The sequence below is a fragment of the Nerophis lumbriciformis genome, linkage group LG07 (genome assembly GCF_033978685.3).
Source record: "Nerophis lumbriciformis linkage group LG07, RoL_Nlum_v2.1, whole genome shotgun sequence".
Classification (NCBI taxonomy): Eukaryota; Metazoa; Chordata; class Actinopteri; order Syngnathiformes; family Syngnathidae; genus Nerophis; species Nerophis lumbriciformis.
Window position 1 is genome coordinate 34,061,076 of NC_084554.2, and position 21,764 is coordinate 34,082,839.

The window sequence follows — 21,764 nt, forward strand, 5'->3', positions numbered from 1 at the left end:
TCTTACTGGACACTGTCACTAAGTTTTGAGCAAATCAATGACTTGCTGTTCAGTAAAACATTTAGAAAATGTTCCTGTATGACATTCTGACTACAAAATTACATTTGTATCCAAATATTAGGGTATTTTAAAATATTTTTTTTATATTTATGCAAGTAACCTATGAGTTAGTGTGATTAATCTGATTTAAAAAAAAAAAAAAAAACTTGACAGCCCTAGTTGATATAATTGTAATATTTAAATGATAAATGAAAGTGTTGTGGCAGTTGTGTATGTCACCAATGTGGCGGTTTGAGGAAACACTGGATTGCTTTTCCAAACACGTCTTTAATGGTGAACTGCCAATATTAGAATGCGAAACAGGAAGCGATTGAAATGTAATGGCTTTGTAAATGTCGATGGTACGTTTACGTTCTGTCGGTGACATCTGGAAAAACCAAACTCGAATGGTAGACTGCTTTTTATTTTCATGGCTTTCCAGCAACCGCTTGCTCGGTCACACACGCACAAACAAACAAACAAACACACACACACACGCACACACCAAGTCAGTTGGGATAACAGCGATGTTGATGAAACAAACACTGGCTTTTAAAAGTCAAAAGGAGCACATGCAGTAAATGTGCAAAGTGATCAAAATGTCAGAAACTGTTTTTGTTCAGGGTTTGTCAAAGTTCAATCCAATTCTTCTCGCCCCTCCCTCTTTAAACATTTTGAAGTGTAAAAAATATTGTAATGTCTTGGGAGGAATAAGAATAGAATGGTTATGAAAATAAGAACTATTAAGGTCGGGAAAGCTCCAAAGTGCATTTGTGGTCTATGTTCCCTAAACGGTGCGTTCACTGACTGCTGCTTGCTTCCTCATAAAAAGGTGAAAGATGTTGTCCAACACTGAGCTGCATGAAGGCTTTTCTCTAAACATTTACAATATATATTTCAAAACTCATAACACTGTTCGCTAATGTAAAAAAATAAACGTTACTTTTAATGTCTGAATAACTGACATGGTCACGTGTCTGTCTCTATGGCAACCATCAGAGATTGGGAGCGCCGCTGCCCTCGTAGACCAACATGAGGGGCGGGGCCGGAAGCGCCACCGAGCTTGGAGTCTGCGTGGTGGGCGGGGACTGTGCGGTGGAGGTGGGCCGCACGCTGGGCCTCAGTGTGTGTGGGCCGAGAGGGAGGAAGCCTTGGTCCTGGAAAATGTCCTCCTCCTCGTCATTAGTGGGGCCCGGGGCGCGGTAAGGGCCAGCGCCCTCCATGTGGGTCGGGTGTGGCAGCAGGGTGTTGTGAGTGCGCAGGAGTGCGTCGTGTCGCGTGTCCAACTCCGTCAGCCCGTTGCCGCTGAACACGTCTCCGTCTATCTCCTCCAGCTGCTGCACCCGGGCCCCATTTCGGGCGGGGGGCCCCTCCGCCGTCCGGGGGTGGTCCGTTTGCCTCTCGGGAAGGTCATTGATGAGCGAATCCGTCGTGGGTTTGGCTGAGGGAATGGAGGCGGTGCGGCCGGACCGGACGTCCCCACCCCAAGATGGCTCCTTCCCGCTGCCCACTTCAAGGTCTCCGCCCCCAGAGCCCAGCTCGGGCAGGGCGGAGTCGTCAAGCATTAGGGTTTGGTTGAATTTGTTCAAAAGGCGTGCAAAGGCGTGATCTACGTCCTTCTGGAAGTTGGCCCAGTCGTCAGGACCTGGACTGTAGTCGGGCCTGCAGTCGTAAAGGCTCTCGTTGATGCTGTACAGATCCTCCAGGCCCTGCCAGTTCACGTCCTCGTCCGTCAAGTTGGGAAGTTTAACTCTGTCGTCCGACCCAAACTGGCTGTGTGCTGCCCAGGAGGAGACAAGGATGTTAGGATGCAGGACACGGAACAAGGATGCTTTTGTTCTTCTATATTAGGCTCCAGCGCACACACACACACACACGCACGGTGTCACACAGCAGAGAGGAGATATTGTGACATTCTCCCGCAAAGCTGCACAAAATCAAAGAGAATCTGCAACCTGGAAATGAAAAAACCAAAAGGCACAGCTGCTGTTTGCACCAGCAGAAGAAGACAGGACAGAAAGCAAAGCGTTGCGCAACAAGTGCTTTCTGGAAGTAATACAAGTAAAGGATTCACGTTCATCAAACTGATGTGATATTGTGTGACTAAACAGGGGGCGGAGCTTCAGGACTCACAGGAAGGAGAGGCTTGGTCTCCTCTTTGACCACTTTCGGTGCTGCTGTCGCCTGGTAAGCAGGTGCCACAAATACAGGTCAAAAGGGCAAAGGTCAGCAAGGGGGAGAGTTGGTATTTTGAAAGGAGAATTCCACGATGGCCACCAGCAAACATGGCAGACATTTTGGATGAAAACTGTGACGGTGGACGTGAGTGAGACCTTCTCGGAAGAGTTTGACATTTTTGTCGCTTTCCCACTGCACGTTAGCGCCTCGGCTCCGTTTGGGAACATAGACTGCAAAAAGCAAGCCGCACTGAATGCATTAACAACAATGGCGGTAAGAGGGTTTTACCCAGGAGGAGACTGTGGGCAGCAGGAAAGACAAGGCTGCGGATTATAATAGTGCAGCATCCAAAGCTAAAACACGACGACAGCTAACATTAGCATGTGTGCTTATTTTGGCAATTTTATCCAACAAGAAAGTTTAGACTGGAGTATAATACTGCAGCATCTACCTGCTAAGACACAGCAACATCTTATGTTGGGTGTTCATTTTTGTACATTCCCAGCCACGTATTAGAAGACTGGTTTAATCTGAGAAGAGACTGTGGGCAACAAGAAAGTGGCTCCAGGGGAGTAATACTCCAGCATTTACTGTTAAGACACAGCAACAGCTTACTTCAGGTGTTTATTTTTGTACATTCACAGCCATGTACGAGAAAACTGTTATCCAAGAGGAGATTATGGGCATCAAGAAAGTGGAGACTGGAGTGTAATAATGCAGCATCAAGGTTAAGACACAGCAACCACTACGTCGAGTGGTTATTTTTGTACATTCCTGCCATATATAGGAAGTAAGATTTTATCCAAAAGGAGACTGTGGGCAGTGTGAAAGTGGAACCTGGAGTGTAATATTCCAGTATCTGCTGTTAAGACAAAGCAATGGCTAATGTCGGCTGTTTATTTTAGTACTTTCATAGCCACGCAATAGACTAATTTTATCCAAGAGGAGACTGTGGGCAGCCAGAAAACCGGAGAGCAAAGTGGAGACAAACAAAAAAAGCCTTGGCTAAGACACAGCACCAGCTAACATTAGCATGTGCATTTGCTTTTGTGTACTTGTCTTTACCCTACCGACAACTTAGGGCTGCTGCAGCCAAGTGGAGACTGTGGATCAGCAGTTAGTTCGGCCAGTTTATTGCCTGAAACATTACATTGGCAACAGCCATTTACGGATCTGCTTGAGCGACAAGTAGTGGTTAACGTGAGAAGTACTTAGCAGTGGAAAAAGGAGCATTGGATCAAATTGACAGCAAACTGTTAGCTTAGCATTGCTAAGCAAGGAGCTGGTGAGCTAAAAGTGTCAAACTATTCCCTGAAGGTGTGTGAAGATGAAGCTGATGGTGGCATGACGTCATGCATGTCATGAACGTGCACGTGACGTCAACTCGGATGCTGCAAAGACAAATCCCCTTTGATGGAGAGAAAACAAACAAACAAACAATGAAGCTGCTTTGATGGAAGAAATGTTAGCGTGTTCTCCAGCGTGCGGCGACATGACAGCAGCTGCCACTTCATGGAGGTTATTAGCGAGCCCATGCAGGTGTTAACAAAACAAGAGGGGAGGAAAAAAGCCACAGATAAGAGACAAAAATTGGGTGGATACCTGAGTGGCTCATAGCTTCCTCCATCTTTACCTCCTGATCAGGAAAATAAAAGCAGTCCATTGTTAATGCTTGGATTCACGGAGACGTGGGAGGGAAACAAAATCAATAGAATCTTTCACACTGGAGATCTTCATGCACCTTGGAGAGATGTCACACAAGCAACAGGTGTGAGAGAGAGAGAGAGGCTGTTTTTTTTTTCCTGCTCAGCAAATTAATTTTATTCTAAGGCTGTTAAAACTAACACGAAGTAAACCATCATGGAGTTTGTCGGAGTAGTGTTGCCATGGTGACAGGCTGCAGAAACAAACAAGTCAACTAACATTGGCTCCCTATGGGAAATTGAAGTTAAAAAAAAAAAGCAACATAAAGTTTGAAGCAATTTTCCTTTCCAGCTTGGAAGTAGAAGTCTTCATGTAACGTATTTTCCGCACTATAAGGCGCACCTAAAAACCTCCAATTTTCTCAAAAGCTGACAGTGCGCCTTATAATCCGGTGCGCCTTATATATGGACCAATATTGAGCCACAACAAACCTAAACTTAATTTTCATAAAGTTTAGGTCTCGCAACTACGGTAAACAGCCGGCAACTTCTTTTTCCCCCGTAGAAGAAGAAGCACTTCTAACCCAAAAATGGCTCCTATTAAGAGACACGCTTACGACGCAGAGTTTAAACTTAAGGCGATCAGTCACGCAGTAGAACACGGGAATAGAGCAGCAGCGAGAGAATTTAACAAACGAATCAATGGTGTTTAATTCGGACACTGAAGAAGAAGAATTCGAGGAATTCGTGGATGAGGAATAACTTCATAAAGTGAGCTTTACATGTTTACTTTATGTGTTGTGTGACATTAACGTTTGAGCAACGTTGAGTTATTGATATATTGTTATTGCTCTGCACTGTTTCGAGTGTTACTATATTGTGATTGCACTTGCACTAACGTTTGATTTACCGTAACAGTATCAGACTGTTTTTTACGTGTTTATTGAATCGAGGAAAAGTTCCCCTCCACTATGTGATATAAATGTTGAACTACATGTTATACATTGCTGTTGTTAAAAGATAAACAAAACACCACGTCGCTGACTTTACCTCGGGGAAAATAATAAAACAGCTGTTTATTCATTATGGGAGTGAAGAGAGTTGTTAGAACGCTGGTTTGTAATCTATTAATAAAGTTTGACTGACCTATCTGACTGTTTTGTTGACATTCCCTTTAGCGCAGCTCCATCTAATGGATGCATAGGTGCGCCTTATAATGCGGTGCGCCTTATGTATGAACAAAGTTTTGAAATATGCCATTCATTGAAGGTGCGCCTTATAATCCGGTGCGCCTTATAGTGCGGAAAATACGTGAGTCCTATGCTATTGTGCCGGCTTTTTTCAGTTGTCTAATTATTTTGTTTTGGGGCCCCGGTATCTTTGTGTGATGACATGTGAAATGTTATATTGTGCTATGATTACTATAACTATCAGGTGTGCTATTAAGATTGTCTGCTATTATAATCTTGCAGTCTATTGCAGCGATCATGAATTGTTTGCTAGTGCATTGACTTTGTGCTGCTGACCAGAGGGATTTATTAAATTAGTACTTTTTGCAATGTAACTTTCCCCCCCCTTTTCCGGTTAGTGCACCAATACTACACGTTTTATAGAACAACCTTTCTACTTAATGCTAAGTGCAATTTGTCTTGTCCAAATAAACATTCACCCACTCCATATAGTTACTGTAAATACACGTATTCAGCTATTGGGTCCATCACTAGGCTAATGATAACAGAGTGTAAGTAAAAGAATAAACCATCGTATATCAGAACAGGCGTTACAAGCAATTAATCATGATTAATCACAAGTAGTACTAGTAGTATAAAGTCGCTCGTATGTTTTAAATTAACCTAAAAATGTCAAACAAATTAAAAAAGACCCCGATACAAATACAATTGTATTGTTAGTATTGACAGAAGATAAATTAGCCAAATAAACTGTGTGATTAATCTGCGTATATATGTAATTAATGCAATATTTTTTGTGATGAATTGCACAAGTTCACTTCTTTGTATGTCTTACACTCATTTTCTTTGTCAGCACAAAGCTAACGTGGGTGTTTCGTTCAGCTAGCTTAGCATATATTGATGTACATTGTTGTTGTTTTTTTTAGCATCTTTAATGTACAAAGTGTTTCAAAGTTTGGACACCTGTTTTAGATATTACTTGTCTCTTGAGTCTCTTTGCTCATGCAAATGTAAACACCAAAAATTGTACTGATCTGTAATAATCTAAATTAACCCAAAGCAACTTTGTGATTCATTCAATTGAAAATGTTCATTGTTTGACAGCATTATTCTATTCAAAATAGCACTTCTGAACTCCCCAGCTGTACTTACTATGACCACATCCTGCATGTATTGAGTCAAACAGTAGGGGGCGCCACTAGCAGCCCTATATTTGAAATACTGTGTGCCTATCTTTGTAGTCACTGCAGTAATTAGATGGGGTAGCTTCCAGGAGAACAGAAGGAGTTGAGGTGTGTGTGTGTGTGTGTGTGTGTGTGTGTGTAGGAAATGAAACATCCAGTAGGAAAGTGTCGACTCCACCTGAGAGAGAGTGGATCATTCCCAAACGCATGCAGCATGCAGAATTGTGCAACACACACACAAGACTACCAAGAACACATCAGCTCCAGTCTGTGTGGGGAAGTTTGAGTCATGTCGTCATAGCAACCACCCGAGTCTGAAGGGCTTACCTGCATCCAAGCCTTTGGGTCGAGGGTTACACTGCTTGTAGCCTTGGCAACTCCTCATCTCCATCAGCTGAGCGTGGAGGGAGTTGAGCACGTCTCTGTCCACCTCGTACACGGCGTTGGTCAGCTGTGACACGGGCGTTCTTTAAGAGGAGGGCGTGGAGAGAGATGTGCTAGGCGGCCTAAGGTGGTGGAGAACGCACCTGGTAGGGGTCACTGTTGAGGTCAAAGTACTCCAGGAAGCCGGTGGAGAACTCGCAGAAGAGCGTGTTGTGGGTCTCGTTAATGGTCCTCAGGCACCAGTAGGTGTTGTTGTTGGAGCTGGTGCACGCGCAGAACCCACCCACTGCAGGGGTGGACACACGTCAGTGACTGGAGCATTGACCTCGATATAAGACGGCCATGAATATAAGACAACTACGCTTGTTTTGGAAAAGAAAGGCTGCACTTAGCATTGGGAGCGTGTTCACATGAAAACATTATGCCCAAAATGAGTCTGCAGTGATGCAACCTAACCCCCCTGTCAAGAGTTGCCATCTTGGTTACATAATTCAATCCAATTCTCAATTAAATTCAGATTGCATGAAAAATGGCTCGTACAGATGTAACACTTATTATTGCACTAATATATGACAAACAAGACACTTTTTAGACCAGTGTTACGTAAACATTGTTGGGCCGCCAAAAATATACAGTACCGTATTTTTCGGACTATAAGTCGCAGTTTTTTTCATAGTTTGGCCAGTGCGACTTATATGTTTTTTCCTTCTTTATTATGCATTTTCGGCAGGTGCGACTTATACTCCGGAGCGACTTATACTCCGAAAAATACGGTATATCTCAGCTGTGGTCCGTATGGTCCGCAGCAGTACTCAGTTGAAATACACTTTTCCACCACTTGTGGCAGTAATGACAATCTCAAAAAACAGAAGAAGTCTGGAGCTCACGTCGTGCAAAAATTATGACTGAAGTGGTGAAGCTATATTTTAATTTGCAATTAAATTTTATTGACAGTTAAGTTTAGAAATATATTCATTATCAATTTTGTTTATTTCAGCAGACTAACTGTATGTAAATGTATTTTTTGTCATAAATGAGTCCCTTCTTATGCAGTATATTTGATTAGTACTTATTTTTCTAATCAGCCTAACCCCAAGGTTTATGTGTTCAATAATAATCTTTGTGATGAAAACATGGTTTCATATTATTTGACAAGGTTGTAAACTGTCAGTAGGTTGAATATAATTATTGAATATGATTAAAACCAAGAGTAAGATTACTAATTTAATGGTAATATTTGAGTGGACCTCAGGCCCTTCTGTAGTGGAAAAGTTGGGCCCTGAGGTCAAAAAGGTTAAGAACCCCTGGTTTAGACAATATATACAGATTTTAAATTAACCATTTGATCAACTGTAAGACAATATCTGTTGTTTATAGGCTAGAATGTCATATTCACATATATTTTCTGTATTTAGATGACAAAAAGCGGCTACAAAACAGCTTGGTGGGGCATGATTATGCTATTTGTGCAGGAAAACAGCAACTATTCTACATTTTGGGAATTTCAATATTAATAATTGACACTTGGATTTAAACATTTCAAGCCACAAAACACCCAACATGAAACAAGGACATTAATTTCACTGTGTTTACATAGACATATTTGTAAAATGTTATTTTGTCGATGTGTGTTTGTGTTGAACACTGGGTGTGTCTTTTGGTGCTATTCTCGGTTTTAGGATCATTTAATGTACCGGTACTTTAAAAATGTGATGAAGGCCTGTTGGCTGAAACAGGTTGGGGGCTAATTTAAAGGTCCATTAAAGACATTTTAACTGATGAAAAAAGTGCCTTGTTTTTTTTTTTAATGCAGTTTTGTTGAACAAAACGTGTGTGCAGGGATGCACCCTGACCACCATCAACAGTCGCCATCTTGGCTACATGGCGGAAAGGGAGGCACTAACTCAAGTGGGTGCAATTCATTTAAAAAGCGTTTATACTGTAGGGGTGTCCCAATACAACTTTTTTTACTACTGATACAATACCAATATTGGATTACCTTATTAATATATTCATCCGATACGAGAACAGCAGGAATCATATTGTGCAGAGTTGTAATATTTTGTAGTGTGGGGTGTTACACAATGTTTGATCAAACGAAATTAGTCAAACAAAGAACAATGGTAAATATTAAAAACCCTTACCATAAGCCAAACTGTGGTACGTGTACTACAAGTGTTACGCCAAAGAATCACTAGATTAAAACACAGTGATTTATTTTCCGATATATTCAAACACAGTGTAACTGTTCAAACTGTGTGTAATGTTACAGTGGCCAAATGATTAATTATACTTCTTAAATAAAACCTTTGCCTTGTTTTTATTGTATTTTAATGTTGGTCATTATGGTGGTACTTGGAAAGCCAAGTGTTTTCTGAGGTGGTACTTGGTAAGAAAAGTTTAAGAACCACTGCCTTGAGGCATTCAAGTACATACAGGTATGTATGAAAAACAATAACCTTATGACAGATTTATGCTTTGGGAAGTGGAATGTTAATTTGTGTTTTGGCAGCACCTAGTGGTCATAAAGGGCATGACGGAGTACGTTGAATGATGCGGACATGTTTGTTCCGGAGTACTTTTTAAGACACTTTTCTGGCTTGGAGACTTTGTATTTGTAGGTAATATGCACCTAAAATTATTTTAGACTTGTTTAGATTGACAAATATTCTGCTTTAGACTGCAATATTGTTCAATTAAGGACACTTATTACATATGCCTAGCTTATGTGCTTAGCTGTTGTGTAGCTGCTAGCTCCTGGTAACCTATAGCCTACCATGTTTACCTTTTTTAAATAATTTCACTAAAATACGAGAAAAGACCAAACTTGTGTGCTTATTGGACAACATTTAGATGTTACGTGGCTATCCAACTTTGCACAAGTAAACGCACCGCAGGACTGCTTGTATCAGACACTTTAGATCCAAGTCCATGCTTGTTTTTTGCGGATATCGCATTGATATATGATATCAATATAAGATCGGAACACCCCTAGTATACTGTATATACGGCTGACTGTTGTCTAGGAACAACGGTGTCTTATATTGGGGTTAATGGAGTAAATACATACAAGACCAGAAGGGTGCAGTCTGCCAATGGTCGTCGTTATGCGCAAAGCACGTGAGGCCCGGCAGGCTGCAGTCGTCTCCTTTCCTCAGCCTCTTCTTCACCTTCCTTTCCTTCTTCTTCCTGCGAATCTCGTTGTACAACTGCGCCTTCCCGTCCAGCTCGTGCGCGGCCTCCCTGTGCAAAAAAATGTAACATTTAAAGATGATGTCAGCTCAGCCTCGACATGGTGGGCCAAGCGTAGAATGGTGTGTTTAAGCGCACGCCACAGGAACTGTCCTCCTCAATCCTATCATACACAACAGCTGCTTTGTGTTGCTGCACACTGCCCAGTGTCTCTGCTACAAGTGCATGATGGATCTTGGTCTGTGCTGGTGAGTCATCCCCTTTTTGCATGCGACCTGATCACTTCCAGACACACTGCAGGTCCTCGCCCATTAATCTGCTGTGTCATTTCCACTCCCAACAGTCTCCATGACAGTTGGATCCAAACCCACCACTCAAGACCATGAGACAGTGTACAGTCAAACTCAATAACACTACAGCCGCAATTTATGAGTGTACTTTTGCCAACGTGACCAAAAAAAAAAAAAAGATTTTGGGGGATTTTATTAGTTTCCTTCTCACGTTCCGTTGCAATGTGCCACATGTTATTTCTTTCCTAATTTATCCTTTGCCCCAATAAATGTTTCTGGTTATGAAGACATCTGTTTTTGCTGCGAATAAGAAGTCATAAGTAGCTGCACCATGCTGAATGAATGTGCAGAGACATGATTGTTCATGGAACAGAGAGGAGGAGGAACTCACTTGAATGGATGGAGTTGATCATTCCTGTTCTTCAGCCTCTCTGCCTTGTTTCTGTCTCCTTTGTTGTAATAACTGCTGGTACAAACACATATTATAATTACTATTATGTCAGTAAGTTATATTTGTGGGTTGAGTTTAAAATGCTTGGGAAGACATGCGCGTGGTTAGATTAGGAGATTATTGTAAATAACATTTTATTGATCCCTGGAGAAATTAGGGTTCCAACAGCAGCAACATGGTATCCAGTACACAAGGCAGTAGTAGTAATAGCTGCACAGAACACACCCAAGTAAAACAGGTAGGAAAAAAATAGAACAATACTTTTTTTTACTCCAGTGTTTATATATTTATTTTTAATGCTTTTAATTTGGATTTACTTATTTATTATTTTATTACTCTTTTTTCTTTTTCTTTTCTTTTTTTCATTGTTTCTGCACGTATCAATATGTCAAATTTAAGACTTCAAAACCATCCATCTTCTACCGCTTGTCTCTCTCGGGGTCGCGGGGTGGCTGGAGTCTATCCCAGTTGCACTCGGGCACCCTGGATAAGTCGCCACTGGGGCTGCACGATTAATCGAGATCGAATAGAGATCAAGGTTTTAATTAGAGTGATAAATAACCGCAATAGACTGGCATTTGAGTGACAGACATGTTCGCCAATCAGAGTTGTTGAGCCTTGCCTTTGTTTGTCTCTCGCTTCAAACAGGAAAAAAAGAGATGTCACGCTTTGCATCGCTCTAAGCACCTGAGCGCGTTTATTTCAATCATTCACAATCTTTGTATTGGTAAGCGGAGCGCAGGGCACCAGCTTTACAAACACAGGAAGCACATACAAAGAGCCTCGCTACCTGCGACTCGCCAGTGAATAGTGCCGCAAAGTAACACAAGTTAGGAGGAAAAAATATAATTACAGAGCCAAATGTCCCGCTTCAAATTGGATGGGCATTATACGGCCAATAACAGAAGATTGAGAGAGAATGCTGTGATCATTGACAGCAACCTACAAAAACACAACATCCAACCTCGTTTTTCCAACTGGGAAAAATGCACTTTAATATGTTCTGTTAAATTTTTGCTTATGAAATTGAGAGTCCATTTTATATATTTTTAAATTTATATAGTTAACTAGAAGGTATTTACCTTCCAATTACAGTACAATGGTAAATAATTGTAGAATAATGAGAAAATTAAGTTTATGTCATTTAAATAGTTATTTATAAATAATGATAAATGGGTTGTACTTGTATAGCGCTTTTCTACCTTCAAGGTACTCAAAGCGCTTTGACACTACTTCCACATTTACCCATTCACACACACATTCACACACTGATGGAGGGAGCTGCCATGCAAGGCGCTAACCAGCACCCATCAGGAGCAAGGGTGAAGTGTCTTGCTCAGGACACAACGGACATGACGAGGTTGGTACTAGGTGGGGATTGAACCAGGGACCCTCGGGTCGCGCACGGCCATTCTTCCACTGCGCCACGCCGTCCTCATATTTACTTACTATTAGTTTCATTTGTTTTTATCTGTTATTTCTTCAGTTTAAGAGCATGATGTAGACAAAAGCTCTGAGCCAAATATTTTTTAAAGTCATTTTACTGCATATTGTTCTAATGTGTGGCACCTAGAGACAAGAATGTGTTGATGGACAGTCTAAAAGTGACTTGTCTTGCTTCACTTGTTTTCACATTTTTATATACTTTTAAGCATTTTTATGCACAAAATATAACAATCGCAAATCGAATCGCAATCGCAATTTTGGTGAGAGAAATCGCAATTAGATTTTTCTGAAAATTGTGCAGAGTGAGTGGTCACCTTTTCTTTCCACAATCACAATCTTCAGGTCGCGTCCTCTTCAGATGGCCTCTGACCTCTCGTAGATTTTTGATTTTGTCTTGTAGTACTTCTATCTGCAACCAGACACACACAAATCACGTCTTGTGTCCCAAGTGTGCATCGTGGCTTGTATGAACCCACCTCTTGGTCCACGTAGCTCTTGTGGTCCTTCCAGGCTCTGGAGGACTGGTAGATTTCTCTCTCGCAGTGGACAGAGTCATTCATTAGGATGTAACACCTGCAAAAGGCACCAAATAAGTCACACCCACACATTACGGAGACATTCATGTCAAAAGGGGGCTTTGGGACTCACTTGTGTGTAACCTTTAGGGATTTGGGGTACCCCACCGTGTTGGTGTCGTCTGCCAGCATTTCCTCTGACCCGTCATACGAGCCCGAGTCCAAATCTGGGTCCTCAGAGGGGTAGTGGCGCTTAGAGATGGCGCGATGGCGCACGGCGGACTGGTCGTCAGCTTGCAAGTCCACATCGTAGATCTGACCCTCAAATTCCACAGAGAGAGATCTTGTGGGACGCGTGTGAACGAATCGTGGACGATAACCTGAAATTAAAAAAATTATAGTTTTATTTTTGTGCGATTTATTCTTCTAGTATAGAGAGTCTCAAACTGTGGTATGTGTGCCAGTAGTGGTTTAACCAAAAATAACTTGATTAAAGTACAGTGTTTTATTGTCCGATATTCAAACACAGTGTTACGGTTCAAACTGTGTGTAACATTGCAGTGGCCAAAATATGAAATATACATGTTAAATAAAACATCTGTCTTGTTTTTAATGAATACTTAAGCCTACTACGCTAGTGTATTTTAATGTTGGTCATTATAGTGGTATTTTTTTTCTGAGGTGGTACTTGGTGAACAAAGTTTTGGAACCACTGTTCTAGTAGCATCTTCAAAATGTTTGCACACACAGAAGATCCTCTAATTCAGCATTTGCAACCTAGAAAATGTTCAGTTTTTTTGCTAAAAATTAACCAATGTCAATCAAACCATCTCATTCGCTCGAAGTTAAAATAAGGGCATTCAATTCATACATATTTCAGAAGAATCCATGCACTGTAATGACTCTATGAGACACTAGAGGGCGTCACACATTGTACTATTACATAGATGTTTGCATCTTTGTACTTACGCTGGCCGGAGGATGACGGCCGGTGGGAGCGGCGCTCTATCCTGGGAGGTTTGTAGAGGGCGTCCTCGCAGTTGCAGCCCCTCCCCTGGGGTTCATAGCTGCTGCGGGGCCTGAGGCTGCGAGCCCTCTTCCTTGGGCCCTCCTTGGAGCCGCCTTTGCACTTCTGTATCCTCCACTTGCCGGTGATCTCCTCCACGCAGTGCCACTTCTGCAAAGAAACAGCACGTCAAGGGTTTTCCTTCCTTCAATCCCAAAGAGCTAATTTTTTGCGGCACTTGTGCGCCACATCCTATGGATTCTGACTGCACTTCTGGAGCTCTGACAGAGGAATGCTTCTGACTCATGTCTTACGCAAAACAGGACAGAATGTGACTGCACAGGTCGAAGAGGCTCTGCTTTGGTTTCATCGTGCTCACACGACATGTCCACGCCAAGTGCGTCAGCAGATAATTACAAAAGAAACACCCTCTTGCTCATCCTCTGTCTTTCTGTGCAAGCGATGAAATAAATGGAGGAAGTGGAAGAGAGACATCTGCAGAGCGCAGCGCAGGAGTGTGGGAACGAGGGTGCAAACGCAGGACCATGAGGCCTATCGGGTTTCTCTTGGAAGGCTCGCACGGTGATGAAGAGCTCGGGGGTCTAACAGAGCTGATATGTCAGGAGCACGAAAGGGCGAGCCACCGCAATGGGATGAAAACAATCTGTTTTTCTTTCGGCTTCCACTGCACCTTCCCTTCCTCCCCTTTAAAAAGGTCCGACGAGAACCACTGCGGTGGTTCAGGAGAGCAGACGAATGGGAAGACCACATTGCCCTCACACTGCCATTTAGGCCAGATGTACAACACCACTCTGACATCACGAGTATGCACGATGCAAACTATAATAAACTGGGAAAAATTATAATAAATAAGCTATTTGATCTTGACAGACTCTGCAAGAAGTCGACGGCACCTCTAAGTATTCAGAAAATAACCAAGGATCAACATTTGAATTGCATTTGATCTGAAATGTTGAGCATTGTGTTTATTTCTCGACTTGCTTAGCCTGATGAGCTGCCACTTTTTGCAGCCTTTATGAAGAGAGTAACGATATTGCCTGCCCTTAAAGTGCCATGTATGAGACTGATGTCAACTGTAATCCCTGTTTCTGCACCCTTTTCTTCATGTGAACGAGCACATTTGATTGGAGTTCTATACGCCCAACACACTCAGTACCTCAAAGTGAAATGTATTCGCTCGTTTATGTTGCCGTTAAATGGATTTGGCTAGCACTAAGTCGCCACAACAGGTCGCTTCCTGCAACAAACAACAACTTGTATTGTTCTGCTCCCAGGCCGCATGTTGCACCGTAACTGCCAGAAAAGTAACAGCCACAGATGAAAAGGAAATGCAGACAAAATTTAACCAAATCATGTGCTACTCCATATTCAAAGCTCCCCTAATATGCAAAAGTGACTTTTTAAAAATGTTCTAACAGTAATGTGTGTTTCTAAAGCAGTGCTTCTCAAATATTTTTTGTTACGCCTCCTCTAGGAAAAAGAAAATATTTCACGCCCTCTGCCCCACTCTCCACCGTGACTATAAATTGTATAATTTGTCTATAAAACTATTATAACTATGCCGCTGCATAACATTGTTATCTTATTAACATTAAAGAAATCTACACACCGGTCAGTCGGAAGGACTGCTCTAAAGTCCATGAGCACCAAAATAAAGCATCTCCCGCACTTGTTTGCTCTACTTCACTGAAGACAGCTTTGTAAAAAAGTAGGCTTTGCTACACATCTTTAAAATCTGCCAGTCAGCTATAGACGTGGAAGCTGTAAGTTTTGTTTCTCTTCACGAAATATGCCCATGTAGCATGATGTTGCTGGTAAAATGTTGCTGTAATATTGTTATGCTTGTGTGCCACTCTTTAAGCTATGTCCAAACGAATAGCGATATTTCAAAAAGTCACATATTTCTACGCAGTTATTGCCTCTTGTCCACATGCAAACATAAAGCCACGTCATTTAATATAACACTGTATTGAAAAACAGTTGAGGCGTGACCAAGTCAGCTGTAGTTGCTTTTTGAGGCTTTTGATTTACCACAGTAGGGCTGCAGCTTTGATTATTTTAGTCATCGAGTAATCCATCAATTACTTTGTTTAATTAATCGAGAAATAGAATAAAACAGACTTTCTAGCCTTAATGCATCTTTTACGCAAAATAATTTAACTAAACAATGAATTTTCTAATTATCCCTATTATTTCTTCTTGTAAATGCACATAACATTGAAATTGCAACTTTGCCAAGGGAGCATCACTATATATTATTGAAAAAAACAAACAAAAAAAAGCCTAACACATACCTGCCAACTTTTGAAATCAGAAAAACCTAGTAGCCAGGGTCCAAGGGCCGCAGGCCCCGGTAGGTCCAGGACAAAGTCCTGGTGGGGGGTTCCTTCGCCCCCCGACGCAAAATGATTATTAGCATTCAGACAGGTTAAAATGTTGCTAAAACCATCACTTTTCTATCAGTCACAGTGACTTTTCAAAACAAAAATATTACAGCAAAAATCATATGGGTTGATTGACATGTTTATTCTGTAAGCTAACTTCAATAGTTTGAAATGATTTTGACAGTTAATGCCAGTTATCCTGTCAACCTTTCACAAGACTTCAATTTGTTAATTGAAAGTATAAACAGTATAAACACTTTTTACAGTAAACAAATGGTAAAACAGTACTAAACAATTCCATTAAAAAAAAAATTGGTGTCATTATTAACTTTCTGTCCAAGCTTGTATAATCTATTGCCTTGTTCAATTGTAAAAAATATTCTGTGCCTAAAATTCACATTTCTATCACAATTATCATACTGTAAACATGGTAAGCTAACTTCATTAAAATTAATAGTCCTGTCAATAGCATGGAATTACAATTCAAATGTAGTTTTTTTGTAAGCCTTTCAAAAGAATTCAAAATATGAAAAATTCATGAAAATTAATTTAAGCCATCAGACACTTGAAAAGTGGCACATCACATCTCTAATGTAATCATTTTAACTTTTCAACAGAAATAGCACTGCAAAAATATTAAGGACATACTTCTGTATTTTGGTAGTTATGCTGTCAACATTTAACAAGATTTCTTCAACTTGGACTTGAAAGCATAAATAGTATAAACACTTTTGACAGTATAACAGTACTAAACAATTCCAATAGATAACATTGGTGTCATTACCTTTTTGTTTGCTCAATTATTGCCTCCGTAAATAAAACTTCGGCATTTATCACATCCAAAGAATCTGTTTGGGCGACGAAAAACGTTGAAAGTTTTCCACTTGTATCGCTAACAACGGCATTAGACTTGTGTTTTTTTGTCCCAACGTGGTCTTTTACATCGCTAATTCCTCCGTGTCCGATCGAAAAATCTTGTCTGCACAAGGTGCAATTCGCGTAGTTTTCACCCTTTTTGGAACGGATAATTATTCCCGGGTAGGCTTTTGAATATTCTTCACGGAATGACTGCAGTTTTCTTTTCGGTTTAAGACTCGTATGCGATTTTTCTCCGGCTGATTCCATGATCGTTCGCTCGTTTGGAAACAATGGCAACTGGTCCCTCGTGCTTGGCAGCGGTGCTATAAATAGCCTCGCGCATGTGTAACAGGTACGTTAGCTATTATAGTAGACGTTCTCAATATTTGGGCTAATCAGAAGTCTAGATTACGACTCGGAGAGAGTAGGACAGACACAATTAAATGCTTTAAATTATACTGGTGTTATTTAAATATGTACAGTGCAACAAATAGTGGACATACATTGATAGGAATGGCCATTCAAAACAAAAGAAAAAAACAGCAAGGGTTCAGGTAATTCATAACAGGTAGTATCAAAAGTTCTTAAAAAGGTCATATGAGACTGATCGCAGTCCATATGCGCATTCAGAGTTCATACAGCCACACGGTTTGGGGTTGTGGATATGGTAGTTTGTAGTGAGAGTTCAGTTTATGGGCAGGGTGTGTATGAGGTAGTGCAAAGGGCCGCAGAGCAATGAGGTGCGAGGCAAGGGGTTCGGCTATAAGCCGCCTACCGGCCCGACCAGAACAGGTGGAGATCCTTGGGCTCAGGCTCGAGGCCTATCTACAGCTCGCCATCCAAGACTTAGGGACCTGGCCTGCGTAAGCACAGGACCCGAAGTTCAATCAATGTGCGCACATAAACATCAACATTAAGTCATCTATCGTTCGACCTTCAATAAATAAGTTACACTTATTATTATCATTATTAGCTATAATACTGCTAACATTAACAATCACATGCATGTATAAAATAAACACGACAGTACACAGTGTTGTCACTATGACGGGAGTAACATTAACTAACAGTGACGTCACTATGACGGGTGTAACCGCACACCAGCGGCAGTATTCATTCATTGTCTTTACCATAGCATAAAAAGTGCAAATGGCCTTAAAACGCCACAACATTCAGTTACCATATGTAAATACTCAAAATAAAGACTCGACATAAGTATAAATTCAATCGGATCAGAAACATTGGAGGAAACGGGATTAAAACCCGATGCTAACCGCCCATAGGAAATACATGGGTACGGCTAGTCGCTACTATTAGCAAACAGATTCACTTACCAACTCGGCTTAATATCTTATCATCGACACACTCTCTCGTCGCAACACGTCCCTGATGTTCGGCACCTACAAGTTTACAATTAGTTGTAAAATGTTGGACGGTTGTTTTTACAATATGCAAGCAAACGACAACTTTAAAACATACCGGCTTCATATGTCCCCAGGCTTAGCCACCGCACCTGACAGCCATTTCGGAATGCTGGATTTTATAGAGCGTGATTGGCTGCAGCGGGTCACGTGAGCGCGTGTGTTAAACTCGCGAGATTAAACGTGGAAACGGCGCAGATAATATGAGGATATGTCATGAGAGGAAATATGGCTTATTTCCCACCCGTGTTACACATGGCATTCGGAATGGCTCGATAGGAAGTTACGGGAAGCAGTGTCGATTGTCATTGTTGTTACGCGATTTCGTGAATAAAACTTTTTTTTAAATATTTTTTTTAATTAATGAAAAACCTTATTTTTTATCACTGCAACCATAACCCGGAATAGGTTGATGAAAACCGTACTAATTACGGGAAAACCGGAGTAGTTGGCAGGTATGCTAACAGGTAATAAATAATCAAACTGAACAAAAACATTGAGTGACAATGCATTTAAAAGAGTTTACACGCACACAATTGAAAAGGTAAATATGGAAGGAGTGGTGTTTGGTTTTTGGACAAACAACGAATTAGCATTAACAAATGGGAGATGTTAACATGTCCTTACATGTCCCCGAGTGTTTAAATAAAACATTTGTTATTCAAGTCAAACATAAAAGATGGATTACTTTTCAACACGTCTGTCTTTTTCAGTTTGAAATGATCGCAAAACCTCTGTCTTGTCTTCTTTGAGCCCTTTGCTCTCTTTCCACCTTGTCACTGTTTTTCTTTGAGCCATCTTTCGGAACGCCACTGCTTCTGCCACACGCACACAAACACACACACACAAGCCTGCAGCACGAGCTGCATCACCATCAGATGCACCACTCCCATGTGCACTATTGGAGCAGTTTTGCAGAAACGATGTCTGCGTATTTTACTCAGTAAACAAATCATCCTGGCAACAAAATACAAATTTAAGATTTTTTCTAAACAAATTACTTGATTTAACTAACTCATTTTTTCAGCCTGTAAATGTGTTATGTGAATAATTATTTTTAACTCATGGATTTTGATGTTTTCACACTAGAGTAAGAGAAATGTGTGTTTTTGAAAATATTGATGTGTTCACGGACACATAGTATTTATGTTACGTTGTTATGTGATATATGACATCTTTTCAACTGTCAAAATTCCATTGGCTAATACAACATTGCGGGGACGTCGTGGCACGGTTGGGAGAGTGGCCGTGCCAGCAACCTGAGGGTTCCTGGTTCGATCCCCAGCTTCTACCAACCTAGTCACGTCCGTTGTGTCCTTGAGCAAGACACTTCACCCTTGCTCCTGATGGGTCGTGGTTAGCGCCTTGCATGGCAGCTCCCGCCATCAGTGTGTGAATGTGTGTGAAGGTGTGTGTGAATGGGTGATGTGGAAATAGTGTCAAAGCGCTTTGAGTGCCTTGAAGGGAGAAGAGCACTATACAAGTACACATTTACCATTTACGGAAAGATAGTTTGAATGAAGTATAATGCGGAACTTTTATTGGCAAAAACAATTGTAAACATCATAATGTGTTACCTGTCCTGGCTGTTCACATGGTGTCTGGAATTCAGCTTGCTGGCAGGTCTCTTTCACCTTCATGTATTTGGGCAGGCTGTTGGTGTGCTGCGTGCTCACAGAGTCGTCCTTCTTCCTTAAGATTTTTCTGCACAACAATGAGAAAAGGAGCCGTTGAACCCAGCAGCCAATAGGGTCAAAGAAAACGTGAGAGAGCTTATTTAATGTTAAGAGATTTCTGGATATTTCTCAGCTTCTTGTGGTTGAGGTATGAAGAGTGCGTCTGAACATGAAGACCTGACCTCAGCTTGGCTTCAGCCTAAGCCCAATCTCCTCTACCACAAGACCTGGCTGCATATACGCTCCAAGCCCATGCCAGTCCAAACCCTCACCCTCGCCCCCATCTCTCTGCCAGAGAGTCAGGCTGGCCTCTCACAAGCCACAGACAGAGTGACGGCAACAAATAAGCACAGAACAACCTGCCCCTTTAAGACTCGGCTCGCTGTCCCGTCTGGCGCGCTTGTTCCAAGGGCACGCGGCCAGGGTTCACACACTGGCTTGGCTGTCTTTCGGAGCATTCCGCCAAGTGTAATTAAAGAGCTGCACAGCCAGTGTCTCTCCCTGATAACTAAATTACAACGATGATTAAATTCTCTGCTGTAATGTGGAGTGCAGATACCCCACGAGCAGTTCAAGTGCACACAGACGTTAGCTGGAGAGTGTGCAGCTGCATGGGCAGCAGACTGAAAGGTCTGCGGAGGCTAATCTCAGCATTAAGAGGCAAGCGCACAAGCAGACAGCCTTTATAAACAGTGTGGATTAATAGAAGAATGGATTAGAGGAGCCAAAGTCCCGACAGGTCAAAGGTCACACTCTTTTTATTTCATACACATTAGTGCAGAGAACAAGCTTGTTTAACTTCCATAAAATGTTGTGTGTGTTTGTGTGTAGATGCTGACATCTAATAAATTAATGGAAAAATAAGAAGTCCAAGCCAGCAAATGGGCATAGAGAGCTAAGATAGTAGGATGTTAGGAGAATGACCATGCCGCAGGTGTGGATCAGGATATATAATACCTGTATATTATTTTACAGCAAAGGTGTCAAACACAAGGTGCGAGGGCCACATCTGGCCCACGGCAACATACTGTTTCTTTTAAATGTGGCCCGCAAAACCCTGGAAATAATGTGCGTCAGTAAGGAACTTCATCTTACTTGCTAGATGTATTTCCATTTTGACAGAAAAAAATTGTACTGCATGCAGCTGAAGTTCTTCTACATAAGTTTTTCCAAGTTGAACTTCAATCATCTTGACTTTTGATTTCAAAGGAAGTTTTCCATCAATTCGTCGGTGAATAATAATAATCAAATGAAAGGCCAGGGGCCAACTGTGTAATAATATAATGAGGCGTTTATACATTTATATGGTTTCCCTTTTACAAACAGCGCTGAGGGCAGACTTAAATGATATTTGGTCCATGATGAAAATGAGTTTGACACCTTTTTATGCAGTATCTCACCAAAGTGAGTACAGCCCTCAAAATTCAGCAAACATTTTTAAAAATATTCTTTCGGGACAAAAAAATGACAATGAAAGGTTATAATTTTGAGTAGTCAGTGTACAGCTTGGAAAAATATCGATGTACGTCAGAAGAGTTCTGCACTGAAAACATATTTTAAGTTCTCACCTTCGAAGTAATCCTCCTGCAGTCTAACTAATGCACATTCCCTGCCACATATTCATGTACTCTTGGAAGGATTCTTCTAAAGATTGTTATGCTCATTTTGATGTCATCTAGAGCAGTGGTTCTAAAAAATGTTGTACCATGTATCAACTCAGAAAACACTTGGCTCTTCAAGTACTACCATAATGTCCAACATCAAAATATAGTAGCATAGTAGGCCTAAGTATACATTAAAAACAAGAGGTTTTATTTAAAAAGTAAATTTTAAGTAGTTTGAACAGTAACACTGTGTTTGAATTTAGAAAAAAAACACTGCACTTG

General features: G+C 41.3%; 1 protein-coding gene across 4 annotated transcripts in view; it reads right to left on the reverse strand.

Annotated features, from left to right (window-relative positions):
* Positions 1–318: 318 nt before the first annotated feature.
* Positions 319–21,764, reverse strand: part of sulf1 (sulfatase 1) — a 147,369-nt gene continuing 125,923 nt past the window's right edge. For 2 of the 4 annotated variants that reach the window (XM_061965409.2, XM_061965411.2), the window contains 10 exons: positions 19,780–19,906; positions 13,482–13,689; positions 12,646–12,892; positions 12,474–12,570; positions 12,312–12,406; positions 10,492–10,566; positions 9,689–9,861; positions 6,762–6,904; positions 6,562–6,685; positions 319–1,819 (listed from right to left, as the gene is read on the reverse strand). In XM_061965409.2, coding sequence (XP_061821393.1) covers positions 1,035–1,819; positions 6,562–6,685; positions 6,762–6,904; positions 9,689–9,861; positions 10,492–10,566; positions 12,312–12,406; positions 12,474–12,570; positions 12,646–12,892; positions 13,482–13,689; positions 19,780–19,906 — 2,074 coding nt within the window. In that variant the 3' untranslated portion in view covers positions 319–1,034. Of the gene's footprint in view, positions 1,820–3,819; positions 3,854–6,561; positions 6,686–6,761; positions 6,905–9,688; positions 9,862–10,491; positions 10,567–12,311; positions 12,407–12,473; positions 12,571–12,645; positions 12,893–13,481; positions 13,690–19,779; positions 19,907–21,764 lie in introns of all 4 variants that reach the window. The other 2 variants (XM_061965412.2, XM_061965410.1) reach the window with 2 other exon arrangements.